Here is an 18,894-nt window from a genome sequence, read left to right as displayed (position 1 = left end):
TTGCTTGCAGATGTGTAGCATATAGATTTGTCCAAACACAGTGACATATCCTTGAAAAACTGGAACTCTAATGATAGCGCGGACACACACACACACACACACACACAGTGACACACACACAATGAGTGAATGACAGATTGACACACCCGACTCGGATCAAAATGATACTTGTGGAAAGCATACAAAGAAAATTGGATGCTACTGGACTAGACACTGGATTAAACATAAGATAATTTTGCATGTGAGTAAATGATTAGGTCTGGTAGTTTAAATGCAATTGCTTTTGAACCTGATTACCAGTATTTTCACTTTAGTGCTGAGTCGAGTGATGGCCTAGAGGTAATGTGTCCGCCTAGGAAGCAAGAGAATCTGAGTACGCTGGTTCAAATCACGGCACAGTCACCAGTATTTTCTCCCCCTCCACAAGACCTTGAGTGGTGGTATGGATGCTAGTCATTTGGGTTAGACAATAAACTGAGGTCCCATGTGCAGCATGTACTTAGTGCACGTAAAAGAACTCATGGCAACAAAAGGGTTGTCCCTGGCAAAATTCTATAGAAGAAGCCACTTAGATAGGAAAAACAAATTAAAAAACTGCAGGCATGAAAAAATTTTTTTTAAATGGGTGGCGCTCTCAGTGTAGCGATGCGCTCTCACAGGGGAGAGCAGCCCAAATTTCACACAGAAAAATCTGTCGACTGTTGTGACAAAAAAAAAGTAATTAATACAATGCAATGCAATACATTGCTGCTAATTCAGGCCGAAGTGTTGAACTGAACAAAGGCAGATGAGACAGACCATTTGTCAGTTTAGTGTAATCTGCATTTATGACAGAAATCTTGTGATAACAGTTTTTAGTTGGTGGTTTTGTTTTTGTTTTTTTGTTGTTGTTTTTAAGAAGATATTTCTATAACTAAGTGGAAAATAACATTTAAAAGCATGTTTAGCACTCTTACTGACCAATCAGAAGTCCTCTTTTGCCATGAAATGACTACTAGGCTTGAAAAAGAATAGATCTGTGTATTGCTGTGTGCTTGGAACACAGTCTTTTTGGCAGCAAAAGTTAAAAAGAATAACTGAAGCAGCAACACGCACAGCACACAGCACTTGAATTTATAAGCCCATACAGGCTGCAAAATTGTGCCCAGCCAAGCATATGTTCATGCTTGACTGGAGACTCAGCTCTTTGAAAGATTCCTCTGTGAAACTTAATAAAATGTTTGGGGATATTTATAACAAAAGTAAAATCATACTTGTACTGGTCCTACTCATATAGTCACAGACCTGTACATGACGATTGTTTGTTGTAATTATTTTTTACTGAAACCTGTCATTGTGTTAGTTGCTATTATATTTATAGTTATTGCTATTGTTATTGTTAAAGTTAATGGCTTCTTGGGTTATTAGCATCTCTACTGTAATCCTTCAGGCACAAGTAGAGAAAAATCTGTTCCACGTTAGTGTCGGGTTGTTTTTTTTTGTTTTTTTTGTTTTGTTTTTTTTGGTTTTGTTTTTGTTGCTCTTTATAAATAATAGGTTATTGATGTTTTAATTTATCTGGTGATTATTGTGATGTGATAAGTCATTAAGTGTGTACGAAGGAAAAAGCAACATTACATAAGGTATGTAGACCTTTAGCAACAACAATATTAATTTATCTCTGTTACACTGCCTATCCCATTTGTGATTTTAAAATATCCAAATCCAAATCAAATGAGGGTCAAGGATTAACTAGAGAGGAAAGGAAGAAAGAAGCAAAACAAGCACAATGAATGGTCATTTTAATTTGGATTGCTTCATACTTTTTTTTCTGAACTGTTCTTTGCTTGGAAACAACATTTTTATAAGTTTGATGATAGAGATATACTCACAGTGATACTAAAATGATTTATCTGATATGAAAAATTGCATAATTTCTTTGTGTACTTTTGTTACATACTTTGCATTTTCTTTGGTGTGCAATGCAGAAGATTGGGCAGTTTTAACAAGAAAAATATCCAGTGAAACAGGAAAAGTATTTGAATTGAAGAATCTGTTGAATTGTTGATTTGAGTTATGACCTAAGAAGTTAAGTCTTGTGTCTTTTTGTCTTTTGCTGTGATACTTGCCTGCAGTCTCCACCCCCACTCCAACCCCCATCCTCCCCCCACAACCAAGCACGTTTACAGAAGCATGCTCACTGACATATCCACATCTGCACATTGTTTGATAAATTGATATATATCTGCAGAAAAAAAGCCAAGAATTAATTAACTATTATACTATTAAGCATAGCACTTAGTTGTACAGTAGCTGAGTCACCTGAATGCCTTTTTCATTACACTACAGTCAGTATTAGTGATCAGTTGATTTTTTATCAAGCATTGATCAGAGGTAGAGCAGTAGATGTATAACAGTTCATATACAGTTGAACTAGTTTGAACATTGACCTCGAACACAAGCAGGACAAGGAAGGCACGATAGCAAGGGGTGAGAACTTAAAAAGTTACAGCATTGAACTTTCAGTCTGAGGGTCCTGCGTTCAAATCCCAGCTGCACCTGGAGGGTTAAGGGTGGAGATTTTTCTGACCCCCCTGGTCAGCATATGTGCACACCAGCTTGTGCCTGAACCTCCCTTCATGTGTGCACATCATATGCAGCATATCAAATGCGCATACATGTTTAAGAATCAGTAATCTGTGACATTGGCCAGTGGTTTATTGAAACATGAATATACGCAGCCTGCACCCCACTTAACTCCCACAATGTAGTATGGTTCATTAACTGCTTTACTTTAACTTCAGGATAAAAACCGGTCTGCACTGAAACAGGCATAAACCACACTTGTACATGATACATGTATGCAAATGCAGGGGGAAAAAATGAGCTCAAGAATGGAATAAGTAATGATTGTTGATAATAATAGTAATAATGAAATAAAGCAGAGTTCTGGAGACATTAGCTTTTTTATATTATACTTTATAGCAATACACACCTTCCTCATTCGTTAAATTATATCATTTTAATTTTGTATGTTACACAGATTCATGATTTGTGTTTCAGTTACAAATTATTTTGATAATGAATAAGGAATTTGTGTGTGTTTGTGTGTGTGTGTGTCACTGTGTGTGTGAGAGAGAGAGAGAGAGAGAGAGGGAGAATGGAAGTGAGAGGTCAGGGAGGGAGGGGGAGAAGTAGTAAACATCAAAAGAAGACCGAGGGAGAGAGTGAAGGAAAGGAGGAAGAGAAACTCAGAGAGCGCGAGACAGAGCAAAGGGAAGTCAGCTGTGTGCGTGCAGCATGACAAAAAGTCACTCCAGTGGGGTCACCAGCAGTGCAGCAGGCTCTTGCCTGTCATTGCAGTGCAGCAGCCCTTTGCACTTGCTGTGGGACTGTCAGTTGGCACCCTTAATTTGAGGTCAAGGGTTGAGTGACTCACACACATTCATGACACGAAGCAAATTTGTGTTTTCTCCCTGTACGTGTCATTGTGAAGGCTGTGACAGTGAGTCACTGGGATGATTTTATGAGCAAATACAGAATGGAGCACATGGAGAACTCTGGTTTATGTCATTGTTGTGGCATTTTAAATGTTAATTGCAGATATTACATGACTGCATGATGATTTGAGGTAATACTAATAGTTCTGTTTCTTCTTTATATATATATATATATATATATATATATATATATATATAATGACCAAGGGATGTATTTTCCAATTTCTGAGTAAAGCCACTTTATGAATTCACATTCATTTATGGGGGGAGGGGGAGAAAAATGCAGATCATCTGAAATCATGTTAGCTGTCTCTGTCTGATCATGTACTTCATGCTGATTTGGTTAAATGTATGAGCTGCCACTTAACATTAACAGTAGTTTCAAAAGTTCTTTGGCTTTAAAACTAGGTGTACAGTGTGTCATTTTAATCAGTTGTGAAGTGAATGGTAAATTGATTTGTAGTTCTGCAGAGGCATGATCATTATTAATGTGAAGTATGTGGTTTTGTCCACAAGTCTGTTGTCTTTGTGTATGTAAAACTTCTGAACAAGTAAAAGCTGTTTTCCAGTAACCCGCGCCTGATAGTAATAGTTGTCTCTGGAGGCAAACAAAAACTGATTTGAAAATTACTAGTATGTATATGCTATAGGCACTATGATTTATCAAATCAGTAGTTGCTAAAGACATTATACTGGCTTCTATTTTGAAGTGACAGAGAGGAAATGAGAACAGGAAATGTGAAAGAATGTGCAGGGATTCAACAGTTTCAAGAGCATTCTTGGGCCACATGCCAGGCCCCACTATCCACAAATTGCACCAAGAAGCAACAAGTAGCTCAGCACATTCAGACCTTCTTGCCTGCACCCTGTCAGCCTATCAGTTTGGAGGTCTTCCTCAGGATAAGATGACTTAAAAGGGAAAAAGATAACCTATCTCACTGCCTCTGCCTCTCTGGTTTCGGCACCTGCCTGGCCACATATGTATGTATGTGAGAGAGGTTGAGGGTGGGAGGAAAAGGGGGCTCATGAGTGGGGATAGAAGGTTGGGGTGGTTGGAGGTGAGAAGAGAGAGAAGGAAGGGGAGGGGCACGCATATATATATTTGGTTTTAGTGGCACTTCATCCCACAGACCTGTCTGCACAGACCTGCTAATCTGCCTAGTGTATGTGATATTGTGAATAAATACTGTTCACCGTATTTGACCCCTTCCTTTCATAACAAATTATGTGTGTGTGTGTGTGTGTGTGTGTGTGTGTGTGTGTGTGTATTCTTCTAACTGAATTACAGCAAGTTTTATTAGTACCCAGAGAGCAGATTCAAGAGAATTCAGCACAAATACTGAAATAGTTTTTAAAAACATTCTCCATCCCTGTGCACTGTTTGTCAACATCCTGTGTTTGCTGTTGGCTGATTTGCATTGACTAGAGTTAAAGCTACTTAAAGTTAAACACTGTTTCTGACAGTTTTCTGATTTTATTGTGTTCTTTTCATGTGATTGTGGCAGATTACTTTGTTCTGGATGATTTATACAGTCTTAAGTTATGAAGGTTATTTTTATTTGAGATTTGCAACTCTCATTCTCTGCAGCTTTCTGTACTACCCTGTTTGCATAATCGCATTTTAATATTTTATGCATGTTTCTGTAAAACAACAAAAACAACAACATATAAACAAACTCCAGGTCTCACTCTCCCACTTGTCAGTAATGGTAATACTAATAGGTATTTGATGTCTTTCCCCCTACAAAATCAATGGTACTGTGATTGAACACCAGATTCAATATTGATGTACTGGTTTTGTATGTTTGCATTAGTTTTGATTTTTGTTTGTTTGTTGTTTATTTCAAACTATTAAAAAAATAAATAAATAAAAAAGCAAAGAGCAGACAGAGTTTTCTGTCTTCAAGTTCAACTAGTTTGAGGCTGATTTAAAGCTTGTCTTTATTTTGTATCTCTCTTTTCCTCATCTGTTCACTTTTTTTTTTTTTTTTTAACTAAAAAAAGAAAAACACCTTTGTTACAAGTATGTAAGGTATATTGCATCAGATTAACATGTTTGTTTTACCTCTGTATCGCTTTTTAAAAACTGTCATTTGCATGGTGAAAAAAGCAAACATTTTGGGCATGGTGTAAGTCAGTTGTTTCATGTGTATGTAGAACAAACAATACTAGAGCATACAATAGTACAGGGAAAATATCACAAGGCAGAGTGAGTATGAGACAAGTAATTCATATGGGTTGCCTTCAAATAGACAAATGTGAGGTAAGTTTCCTGGGAAAACCACTAATGATTATTATGAGTCCCTTCAGAAGAGACAAAAGCTGTTTTTAGAATGCATTGCTTAGTTGTGCAAATCTGAATCAGTTAAAGTGTTCTAATGATGTGTGTCGTGATCGTATTTTTATTTTGATTTCAGGGTGACTCACTCCAGTACTTCATGTCTCAGATAGACCGAGTTGGAGCACAGGTACTGAGGAGTTTTTTTTTCCTTACGCTGTTTATGTTTTATATATATATATATATATATATAATATATACACACACATATATTTGTGTTCCTATGCTATTTATTGTAAAAGAATGCTGTGACAAAGTACTTAGATACAAAGTATACAAAAAAATGACACTGTTTGTGAACATGCAGGGTTTTTTGTGTGTTTGTTGTCAAAATTTAAACTTCTTTTAGTTTTAACTACAAGTTATGTGATGAAACAGAGGGAGTCAAAACAAGACCAGAACTGAGTTGTTAATACTGTACTAGACTGTAATATAATGCACAGAGCTGCTTCAAGGTCATGTTTAGGGTTGAAAAGTATTGAAGAAATAGTCCGTCATTTACATGCTCTTACATGTATGTTTGAGCCCTTGCAAACATCAGTTTTGTTCCAAGCACAGGACCAGCTTCAATGAACCATGGACTTATTGATCAATACATGTATATTTTGAACATTTATTGAAATTGATCAGTTTTGCTTTAGCCTTTGTTTAAAGGTCACAAGATTAGAGTGAATAGTACACAGGTGTTTTTACTCACACACACACACACACACACACACACACACACAGAAGGTACAGATTAAAATCATTAACTGGTTTCCCAGAATAAACCGCTTTTTCTTCTTCTTCTTCTTCTTCTTTTTCTTCTTCTTCTTTCTTTCTTTCTTTCTTTCTTTTTTTTTCTTTTAAAACATTTTTTTTAAACCAGTTTTGACATGGGTTGTACTAATGGGTGCATAACATCTGCCAGAGATGATCAACTGCTTTGGCTTCATCTTGCTTCAAGGCCAAGAAAATTCCACAAAATGAAAAGAGAAAGAATGTGGAAGGCACAGTTTTATTTTAGCACCACAGTTTGCAGCTTTCCCCCCTTGTTTCCATTCTTCTCCCTCACACCCACTCCACCTTCTCTCCTCCCTCTCCCTTCAACTGACTCCTCCTTGGAATAAGCTCTCTGAATTAGCGAGTGTGGGAAGTCCAAGCACCGGAGCAAAGTTTGGTTGTATTGTGCTGAGACATGTGGCCTGCATATGTGGCACCCTGAGGACTGTGTTTGTATCTTGGAGCCTCTTGTGCACATATATATACTGAAACCTGTTAAGTTAATGAGTAAATCACATTTGTTTACCACCTCCACCTCATGTTTATTGACATAATTTAACAAAACCGGTTAAAGGTGATATATAGATCTATCTCCACTTGGCTGGTGGAAATGGTAAATTGTGTGTTGTCAGTCTTGGCAACAGAACATTGTGAAGTGATCCAGGATAACAAAAACATTAAGACACTTGAAAACACTCAAGTCTGTGCCACCTCCAGTAACACTCACCAGCTGTCAGCTCAGGTCATGATGTGAAAGTCAAAAAGAACTGTGAAAGGTGATGGCTCGATTTGGGAGGGGAAAAAAAGCCACACAAATAAATTTAATAAATGATACTTGATAGTAGCATTTGCTCTTTGAATTGATAGACAAAGTCACACAACTTCAAACCATTAATTCTGGTCAGCGCCACTCTGATGAGTTGATTAATTGATGTAACTGAAGACATGGAAGAAAGGGCAGATAGACAAAAAAAAAATATAGGGATGGATGCTAGGAAGCATTTGCAACAAAGACTGTGAAAATGTGTGAATTGCTTGATGATCTTGTTTTATAAAGTAAAGAGCTGCACTATTTTTTGTTCTCCCGGAATTCGTCTTGCTTATCAAAAGTTGCCATGACGTGCTAGTTCTGACTGGCACTGAGGGGTTCCCGGGGCATATCTGATTGAATGACAGTCTATGAATTGATACATTTTATTTTATGGTGAGAAACACTGTGGGTCCATTCAGTTCATTGGTCTCTCTCTATTGAGTGACATTATTGTCCTCTGTTGATTTTTTCTTCATTCTTTTTTTTTTCTTTACAAGTGTGAATTTTTATTTCCACAGGTTGTGTGTGTAGATGTGTATGTTTGACAGAGACACAGAGAGAGAGAGATCGTTTTACAAATTACTTACAAAACTAAAAGTTAAGAAAGCATTGATATGAGTTATAACTTTTGTTCCAAAATTGATTTTGATAATTGATTTACTTGAAATAACATTTATACAGTAGAAACGTGTGTGTGTGTGTGTGATGCTTTAGTAATGTCACTGTCTTCTGATAAGTAATATATATTTGTAATCAAAGTATGGTGTTCAGCCTTTTCATTTGAATCATAATTTATAGTGTTAAGCTGCCCTATTAATCTTCACAAACTCTCACAGATAATTTTTTTTATGAAAAAAAGGGGGAGAGGGCAGAAAATGGACCTGAAAGATGCCCAAAAATTGAAACACATGCACATACTGTATTGAAACTTGAGAAGTCGTATAAGTACCATAACCATGTATCACGTGATCTCTTAAGTGTAAATGAACTATTAATCACTGTTCAAGTGCAATGTGCTAAATGATATGAAGTTTGTGTGTGTGCATGTATTCATTTTAATAAAATCTGGATCTGAAAGTTTTGCCTTTCTGCCCTGTCGAGTCCTAAATGATTTCACTATTCTTTCTTACACTTTATCCTACAATGGCTTAATGAAAATGTAAACATTTAGCTAAAAATGGGCAAGATGATCATGAAATACCAGTGACAGGTCTTTATGGTTGATTGTGCAGAACTACATGCCCAGCAGACAGGATATTCTGTTTGCCCGCAAAGCCACCAAGGGCATCTCTGAACACAACATCCAGATCAAGGGCATACCGTTCCTCTTCATTGACGTAGGGGGCCAGAGATCGCAGCGACAGAAGTGGTACCAGTGCTTTGCTGGCATCACCTCTATCCTCTTCCTGGCTGCGTCCTCTGAGTTTGATCAGGTCCTCATGGAAGACCGCAAGACCAACCGCTTGCAAGAGTCGTGTGACATCTTTGAAACTATCATCAACAACAAGTCATTCAGTGGTGTGTCTATCATCCTGTTCTTGAATAAGATGGACCTGTTGCAGCAGAAGATTCAGCACATCAGCATAGGGGACTATTTTCCCGAGTTTCAAGGCGATCCCAAAGACATTGAAGCTGTGAAGGCATTTGAGCTCCATCTGTTTGATTCACGCCGCCGTGAAAGGAGCAAGCCTTTGTTTCATCACTTCACCACTGCTGTCGACACGGAGAACATCAAGCATGTGTTTCAAGATGTGAAAGACACCATCTTGCATGATAACCTGCGCTCTTTGATGCTGCAGTAGTGCCATAACTGGGCTAGTATCAGTTTAGAATATCTTCATGGCCTCTTGGCTGATAGACATTGGACCTGAAACATACGACAGGTTAAGTTATTGAACTTGTGACATTTTCCGCTGGTGAAATTCAAGATTAATGGAAGTGATAACTAGAATCACATAGTCCCTGAATGGGTACAGTTGATCCTGTGAATGATTCTTTCAGTCCAGGATTCATGAAGATACAGGGGTTTTAGGATGCTTCATCTAATTCATGAAAACATTGGATTTTATGCCATATTTCTTTTATTGCCTCTCTTTTGTAATGTAAGTTCATGCCAGTGGAGAAAAACTGTCGATTTATATTGATTACTGTTGAGACAGTGTGTATGATCTAGTTTTTATGTGTTTACTTTAAAATTTATATAATTTTGTTCCTTTTTATTTTTTTTTATTTTTTTTTTAAGAAAATCTTTAACAGAATGAGAACATAAGAAAAGGGAATATATATGTATATATATATATGTATATATATAGTCAAGATTAGTTTTTGTCATCAGCCAGCCATCCAGTTGTTTCTCTCAAAAATAGTTACTGTGTTTATGCATCAAACTTTCATCAAAAATGTTGTACCTGTCATTGGACTGAGAACAACATTGGAATTGTTTTCAAACATGGTAAGATGATGCTGATCTTGACTGAATTATTAAACTGGTTAATCAGAAATGTGCATAGGAGTTCATGTTACAGTAATGTCAGATTGAAATGGATTTTTTACGTCACTGTTTTAATCAATAATCCGTGCAAAACACTCAGTGTTAAAATTACAACAGGTAAAAATTTATTTTGCATGTCGGAAAAGAAACTGTTCTGATGTAGATGTATCAGAAGAGTACTTGTTTCAGTTATGATAAATTAACACAGTTCAAAATGAATCAGATAAGAGACATTTGGAGTTATTTTAGACATACTTTTATATTGAATGGTTTTATTCCTTCTAATCTTTTTTTTTTTTTTAATTTTATAATAAATATACATATTTATGTGTATATTTTAAGACTGATATTTATTTATTTGTATTTATTTATTTCTTGAGTTCAAGTCATTAGATAATTTATGCTTGGATTGATTATCTGATATTTACTAATTTGATAAGTCAGTGCTATAAATGAGGGAAGGATTTTCTTTATTATAAATGTCATGATTATTTTATTGTTGTTATTTTGATGGTATTATTATAAATATTCATGATATTTAGACGATTATTATAAAATTTTCTGTCATGTGTATAGTTATCTTGTGGACAGTGTGGTGTATCATAACGAAGCACAGCATGTCATTGTGCAGAAATGACTGTTGTGAATTTGCAGGCGATTGTTCACTTCCAAGGGGGAGAATGAACACTTGAAATTGCAGCAGCAGTTGCCGTCAGTCAATATGCAGGTGATTATGTATTATACAGTCTTTTCATTGCCTGTATATATATTATTGCGGACTAAAGTAAATGTATACAGTGCTTTATGGCTTGCTCAGTTGCAGCTGAATGACTGAGAGTTTTGTTCCCTTTAAACAATACGAGTATAATGTTCAGTTAAGACATCCTTTGGGTAATAAAGGGATGGTGGTTTTTTGTTGTTGTTTTTTTTCCTTTTGAGAGGAACCGTGTTATTTAGATTTTGACTTTGTTTTATGTGATAGCAAAGAAATGCTAAAACTAGTTGTCTTACCTGGCTTAAAACAAAAAACACTGGACCAGCAAAGGTGGTTTGTTTTTGGTTTTTTGTTTGTTTGTTTGTCTGTTTGCTTTTTCTTTTTAATTATTTTTGCTAAAGTCATGCTCACATTGACCAATTATTTCTCACAGAATGCTGCAACAAAAGCTGGTTTTACTGCTCATGTTGATTTGTACAAAGTACTACTTTTTTTTCTTGTGTTTGTTGTAAATTCTATATATATATATATATATATTTAATTGCTTCATAATGATTTGTTTGTGTGAAATGATTTGAAAAGTCCTGCATATTTCAGACATAAAATGACTTCTTCTTTTTTATTATTATTATTATTATTATTGATTTAAAAGCAAGTGTGCCACAATTTATTTCAGTCGGCACAAATGAATTGGGATAACAGTTTGATGACCTAAAGATTGTATTTGGGTTTAGAGATAAATTACAGAAGCTGTTGCAGTTACTGCTTTGTTTATAGTACCTTTTGTTTTTGTCCTTTTTTGGTATAAATAGATTTTTATTTTAGCTGTTGATTTTGTTGAATTTTAATGTATTGCATGAAAAGAGCCTTCACAACTTTGCATGGAAAACATTATAATGTATTTTGTCATGTATTGGGAGAATTCAGGATAGATATTCAGACTTTGTTATTTATGCCAATAATGAGTAGATTTCTGTTTTATTTGACAAACTTTTACCCTCAGATTGTTTACCAGCTTGTTTATTTTTCAGCTTTGCCTTTCTAACTAAATGATGGTTGGAGGGGGGGGGGGGGGTCTTTTTTTCTGTTTTGTATGTGTGTGTGTTTGGTTTTTTTAATTTCTTTTTAGCTTTTTTGTCAGACTTAAGGAAAAAAGTTAGGGTTTTGAAGCAAGTCAGTTTAAATCCATATTTGTTTTCTGTCATTATTCACCAAAATTTGGAGGATAATTTTTTTTAATAAAATTTGATTACTCAGTTGGAGAATTTGTTAGTCTCATGGATCAACGTTTGATATTATGATTATAGTTCAACTGTTTCAAGTTTAGAATTTGGTTGCCTTGTGAATTTGGTATTTTTTAATGTGAAAATCATTGTATTAATTATTGAGTGTTAGAACTCTGAAGTGGCCTTGTGTATTGTGCTTTAAAACTTAAGCTAAGACAGCTTCAGCAGCCCCTTCACCTGATATCCTTCTTCCCCTTTTTTATGTAATGGAATTTATTGGCCTTTTTTTTTTTTTTTTGACTGAAGAAATACGTTGCAAGTGTCTGATGAAGGCAGGTGATGTGTGGTACTCTCACTCTCAACTTCACTTTCTGTTTTTCTTGTTGGATTATTTTTAGATAAAAGAGACATGGAGATTCATCCTATTTTTAAGTATACAGTGTGTGTGTGTGTGTGTGTGTGTGTGTGTGCTTCTTGTATATTAGAAGAACATGTTATTTGCATTGTAAGAGGTAGTGACAAGATGTGCATGAATGTGCATGAATGTGCATGAATGCCTGGACCTTGTCACAAAGACATTCACTCATGTGTGAAAACACACACACACATACACACACACACACACACACACACACACACACACACACACACACACACACACATGACACACACACACACACACATGACACACACACACACACACTCACACACATGCGCCACACGCATGCACGCACACACACACACACACACACAGATGACTGGGTTACTGTTACAGCCTTATATAGTTACAGCCTATCTGAAGATGCCTTTTATAGACTGCCAATGATTTTGCATCCACGCTCGCTGTGATTCCTTTTGCTCCAACCTCATACACTGCCCCCACTGTCACGTTTACTCTTAGCTGAACTTTGCTGTGCTTTTGGTTGAAAGGTCATCCGTCAGCCATCAGTCTGTTTTGACTGTCTGAAATAGGTTGGGATGCTGGAAGATGTTCATTAAAACAATTCGGGCACTTTGCTCTCTGTCTCTGTTCATCTGTCACTTGTCTGGTTTCACTGATGTGTGTGTGTGTGTGTGTGTGTGGTTTGCTATCTTTCTCTGTCTCTTTATAGTTTGTGTGTGTGTGTGTGTGTGTGTGTGGTTTGCTATCTTTCTCTGTCTCTTTATAGTTTGTGTGTGTGTGTATGTGTGTGTGTGTGACACACTTGAAAATCAGTCATTATATTTCAGTTTTTATTTTGAATGTATTGATCTTTGTATGATACAGGATTTAATTGTATCATTGATTTTCCTTTATGCAGTGTTTACACACTCTTGTTTTCAACAATATATTCTTTAAAACAACCACTTTACAAAGAATTACTCTTTGTTCAGAGTTTATTGGGTTTTTTAAATGCCCATTTGTCTTGTCCTCTTAGCCTGCTCTGTACATACATGACATATATATGTTGTCAATGTAATTTTTGTAAAAACACCTCACCCCACCTTTTTTTAATTTTTTTTTTTTAATTCAGAATCATTACTGTTCCTGTTATACGTTCTAATGTGCACAGGAGCTGCTGATGCAGTACCGTTCATGAGAATAACAATGACATCATCTTCAACTGGTTGTGATGAGTCTGGTGGAGACCAGTAAGTCTCATCCACGCACACAAGTCTATTATATATCCTCAGTTGAATACTTGAAATACACATCTATGATAGCTATATTATGATATCTGTAGATATTAACATAGCATGCTGTGTCCCCTATTGTTATGGGTGGCAGGTGCACCACTGCTTTGTCAGTGCTTATGCCCTGCTGGTTTCCATTTCTAGTTGTGCCTCAGTAGTCAGTTTTGGACGGTGACTGGAGGCAGTGGGAGCCTTCAGGATTTGGTTTGATTTGATATGGATACTTATAGGTTAAAGGTCACAGTGAAGCTTTTTGAATGTGGAGTGCACACATGGTTTTGCTGAACACATTGACTTTTAAAGGTGTTGCACTGTTGAGCCTTGTCATGAGTTTTTGATTTTGATATGATGTCAAGGCTTTACAATGATGTGTTTGATTTGCATTGTTGATAGTGTTGTGCGGAGTTTCTGCCTGAGAGAGAGAGAGAGAGTGAGTGTGTGTGTGTGTGGTGTGTGTGTGTGTGTGTGTGCTCCAAGTGCAATTTCATCTCTTTGTTGCCCCCTTTTTTTTTCTTTCTTTTTTTTTTGTTGTTGATATATTTGAATTGATATAATTGTTTGTGATTTCAAAATGCACCATTGTAAATTTTATGTTTATTTCTATTTGAGGAGGTATCTGCATTTTTGCAGCTTTTTTTTTCTTCTTTCTTTCTTTATCCTTTAAGGTTCTCTTTATTCTGGTGAGTGTACTGGTTTCTTCCCATAAAGGCTTGGAGACTGATTCACACGCAGTGCATTGGATGCAGTTGTTGTCTTTGGGAATTGTACGGAATGGTTCAAATGAACAAGTTTGTCTTTTTCAGCATTTAGAGTAGACACATTGTTTTTGAATGACTTGTACAAGTTGGAATGGATGCGATGTGGGGTTGGGTTTTTTTTTCCTCTCTCTTTCTTTTTCTTTTTGACAAAATGCTCAGAACACTCCTCATTCTCAGTTGAAGTGGTATTGAGTCATTTCCATTTGTGGCAAGAGATTTAAAGGTTACTTTGAATCATTCATTGCCATGAAAAATTCTGGTACATTTGAGGCAGGAATAATATGAAAAATGTAATTTATATGATCATTATATCATTATTTGAATAATTTTGATTTGAGGTTGTTAAGTGATAAGAATAAATGATATAAACACAAAGGTCATTTCACTTGAAAACTGAGTATGATTGTGTAAACAGCGGGATAAAAATAAACAATAATTCACTCTGAAGCGAATAAATATGAAACTTTCAGTCCATGAGTTCAGTAAAATTGCAACGTAATCCAACCTATTTTTAGACTGGGTGAACACAATATAAGCAACAGAAAAGGGGGAAAGAAGAAACTGTTATGCCATTTTATTTTCAGCGAACAGGTTGCTACACTTGTTTTTGTTCAACAAGAGATAAAGAAAATTGATAAATAAAAAAAGAAAATGAGAGTGATCGTAAGTTTGTGCCCATGGAACTGGGAAAATAGTTTGTGCACATGGAATTGTGAAATATTGATAAGTTGGTATGTGCTGAGCAACAGATCAGGAATGTCATTTTGATGCTCTGGGAATCATGTTGGCAAACTAGTTCAGTGAGTCAGTAGTCCTAATAGTAGAACTCTGAATGATACTGCTTTCAGATTATTTTCAACTAACTGTTGAATTACATAATATTCATTTCTGAGAAAGTCATTTACACTGGAAATACACAGAAAAAGCTTTCAGCATAATAATTACATAATTATTATTCAAGCTCATCTTGAACTTGTTTCATGCTGCTTGGAGATGGCTTAATACTGCTTCAGTGAGACTTGTGTATGAGTGTGTGTGTGTGGTGTTCATGTATGTATCAGTGATAGATAATTGGACTTTAGGAGGAATATTGTATCAGCTGGATGGTCCCTTCACCAACTCTGTTCTATAGAAAAGACAGGTTTGGAAAATTGTTCTGTTAGTACCTTGCCTTGGAGAAGTGTCTGTATTTGATTGAGTTGGTCTGCATCACTGTCATTTTTTCACCAGAGGCTTTAAAGTGATGCAGAGTTAACCAGACAAAGGGGGTCATAAATGCGATTGATTGTTCAGTGTAAGAAGAGAAATACATTGTGTGCCATTGGGCTGGATTCATTTTGATATATGTATCTGAAAAAATGTCTTTTTAAGTTTTTGAAATTGTCATTACTGTTTTGTGTTTGATAAATGAATTGATGTTTTCATGTATCATGTGGCAGGATTTTGTTAGAAATAGGCTTTTTTTCTATCTCTCCCCATTTGCACATTTGTTAGCAGCAGCCGATTATTTTGAATTGGCTGATTCAGTGAGAGAGAGAGTGTGTGTGTGTGTGTGTGTGATGGGACACAGGCTCTGGTAATTTTGTCATGCTGTATATTTACATTGTTTTTTCAGACTTGAGCTGTTTCTTTTCACACATGAAGTATTGCATATATTTCGGTTCATCAGCCCTTGTGATACTGTTCATAGTAATAATCAAACCTGTGTCTCCAAAAAGAGAAGAAGAAAAAGAGGAAAATCAGAAAAACTAAAATTGCTTGCAGTCAGTGTTTTGAAAAGACAAGTGTTAACATGTATTGTAAAATAACAAACAAGTGTGTGATAATGATGTGTTTTTTATGTTTAACCTTGAGATTGACAGACTTATTGATAAGGATGCATTGTGATGTTTTTGCAAATGCTCTTTAGTGTTTTATTTTATTATAGTTTTATTTTATCACAGCTCCTTTTTTCTCAACTTTTTCTATGTGAGGTAAAGTACTGTAGTTCTCTTGGTGTCATCTGCAACATTTTTATTATGTAAAGGAGTGAAATAGATGGAGGATGGATGAGTAGGTTGAGATATTGTGTTGTGTGTGTGTGTGTGTGTGTGTGTGTGTGTGATACATTTAACAGGTAATATTTAGCTGCATGACATGACATTGAACTGCTTTTGGTTGCCTTGGGGTCTTTCATAATTGCCAAAATGTGTGCTAAACACAGGACCTCCGCAGTGTGTCTTAAAAGCCTTCAGCTTTCTCCAACTAAAGGTCAGTAGCTAGAATGAGAGGAACGCTTGGCTCCATGTAGATCAAACACGAAACCTCAAGTGTTTGTGGTGAGCATGCTTATGACATGGCCACCAGTAGTTTGATGTTGCTTTATTATGGAACATTTTTGACAAGTTATGCTGTTCGCTCCTGCATGCTGCTAGTTTATTCACCATCTGAAATAATTATTGTGTGTATTTCAAGGTGGGTTGACATGTAGGTCATGTCCTTCAGAATTTAGCTTAGAAAAATAGCTGTTAGCCACTGTTACTTCTGTACCTACATAATCATATACTCACTGGTCTGTGTGGTAACTAGTTCCCAATATTATTTGTTGGAGTGTGTTGTTTTCAGCATTAATAATAATATGCTAATTCATCGACCCATCCTGTACAGATGATTGCAACTAATTTTATGACCAGCCTGTTGCCAGCCTGTTTTCAGGGTTTCTTTCAGTCCTTGAGTTTATAGTACTTAAATGCAGCCAAATGCATCAAATCCAGGCTGCACTAAGATACTGAATCTGCCAAAAGTTTGGTTTGGAGTTCAGATGCATGAAACATAAATGGATGTTCTGCATACACAGAGAAGATGTTGACTCATGAAGAGTTTAGAATTAGAATTAGATGTAGTTTAGATGAATACATTTACACAACAGGTGCAATCCTGCACAAGCTCATGTTCACATGTGTATGCACATACAGAGAAGATTGCAGATGTCCTAATATCTTACAGAAACACTTTTTTGTGCTTAACTATTTTGAAAAAAAAGTTTTGAAAAAAAAAAAGAAATGAAAAAAACGTTATAGGATAGTTGGACAGATTGCAAGCTATGATATGGGTTGTGCGCATAAGTGGGAGAAATGGATATTGTAAATGGCTTTGCTTTATTTCAGTTGCCCTTCAAGTGTCCTTCAGGCTGGCTTGCACACACACCCCCTCTCTTTCAACCTTTCTCTCTCTCTGTCTTTCTGTGAGGCCTGTAGGAAAAGGTTTGTCATTATGTATAATTTTGACATGGTTACACTGTGTGTGTGTGTGCAAAGACTGCTTCTCAGGGAAGAGGTTGAAGGGGGTAGGGTGTGTTATTTTTTGTAACATTATCAAAGAGAAATCAAAAGATGATCAAACAATAGTAAGTAGTGACATGGAAAGACACAAAATGTAAATGAGATGTAGAACATATATGATTTTATGTTTTATTTCATGTTTTCTTAAGAGGACAAACTGAATAGCAGCAAGAGTTATGTTCATGTGTGTGTGCATGAAAGAGAGAGTGAAAGGGGGTGGGGGTGGGGGGTTGCTGTTTTTTGTGACAATCTGAAAATTTTCATTACAGGGCTTCAGTGGGTATAATTAGGTGATTGGTTTCAGCCTTGTTCGGTATTCTCTGTCTGGGAGACTCAGAGATATATATACAGAGAGAATATGAAGCAAGCAAAATGAGATGCTGAAAATGTAATTTATTCAAAATGTTAAACATAATTATGCTTCAAACATATTCATTTGCTTTTGTCCATGTCTGTATTTTTAAAAAGCACTTATTTTTGTTTTCTTCGAGGTCACCAGTATTAAAAGATAGGATAACACGGAGATCCCTCATGACTGTACACTGGCAAAATAACAAACAAAAGGGAACATTCAATGTTTTAAAAGTACTTATTTAAGAAATGAATAAATAAGAAATAAAAAGATAACCCTAAGCTCTTTCCTTTTATCTTTCAAGGTGGCTGTTCCCTAGAGATTGTTCGCTTTCATTGCTGAGTTCTTTTGCAGCACACTGTGGGCCTTTGTGTGAAAGCATACATTACTGGTGCCTTCAGATTTATGTGCGACTATTAATGTGATGTGTCTTCTTCTTTTTTTTCTTCTTTTTTTAAATTTTTATATATGTCTTACTGATCAGCAAACATTCAGGGAATAGATAGGTTAATCCTGACATTTTATTGACAGATGTCTGTCTTTACATTAGTATCTCATTACCTTAAGAAAAAAAAGGTGCTAAGTAAAAGCTATTTTTCTCTCAGTCTCAGACATGTACATGCATGTACGCATGAGTGCGTGCACATGCACACACACACACACACACACACACACACACGCACACACGCACTCACACACAGGTCAGTTTGACGCAAAAAGTGATTGTTTGTAGCAGAGCAATGAACTACTATAATGATAAAGGTAGAACTGTTGACAGTTTGTAGCAGAGCAATGAACTACTATAATGATAAAGGCAGAACTGTTGACATTTCTGTACAGTATGCCATTGTGTTGTGTGCTCTGAAAAGCAGAAGACAGTCCACATACAAATGTGTGCAGTTATAACTGCTTTTAATGTGGTTTTTTGTTTGTTTTGTTTTTTCTCTCTCTCTGCTTGGCTCACTTAT

General features: G+C 36.0%; 1 protein-coding gene across 1 annotated transcript in view; it reads left to right on the top strand.

Annotated features, from left to right (window-relative positions):
• Positions 1-11,612, top strand: part of LOC143291869 (guanine nucleotide-binding protein subunit alpha-12-like) — a 12,742-nt gene extending 1,130 nt beyond the window's left edge. Inside the window, exons 2-3 of the mRNA XM_076601997.1 lie at positions 5,897-5,947; positions 8,623-11,612. Coding sequence (XP_076458112.1) covers positions 5,897-5,947; positions 8,623-9,192 — 621 coding nt within the window. The 3' untranslated portion in view covers positions 9,193-11,612. The remainder of the gene's footprint in view (positions 1-5,896; positions 5,948-8,622) is intronic.
• The last annotated feature ends 7,282 nt before the right edge of the window (positions 11,613-18,894 follow it).

Source organism: Babylonia areolata, chromosome 1 (genome assembly GCF_041734735.1).
Source record: "Babylonia areolata isolate BAREFJ2019XMU chromosome 1, ASM4173473v1, whole genome shotgun sequence".
Classification (NCBI taxonomy): Eukaryota; Metazoa; Mollusca; class Gastropoda; order Neogastropoda; family Buccinidae; genus Babylonia; species Babylonia areolata.
Note: the sequence above shows the minus strand (reverse complement) of the source record. Positions and strands in the feature narration are given on the sequence as shown.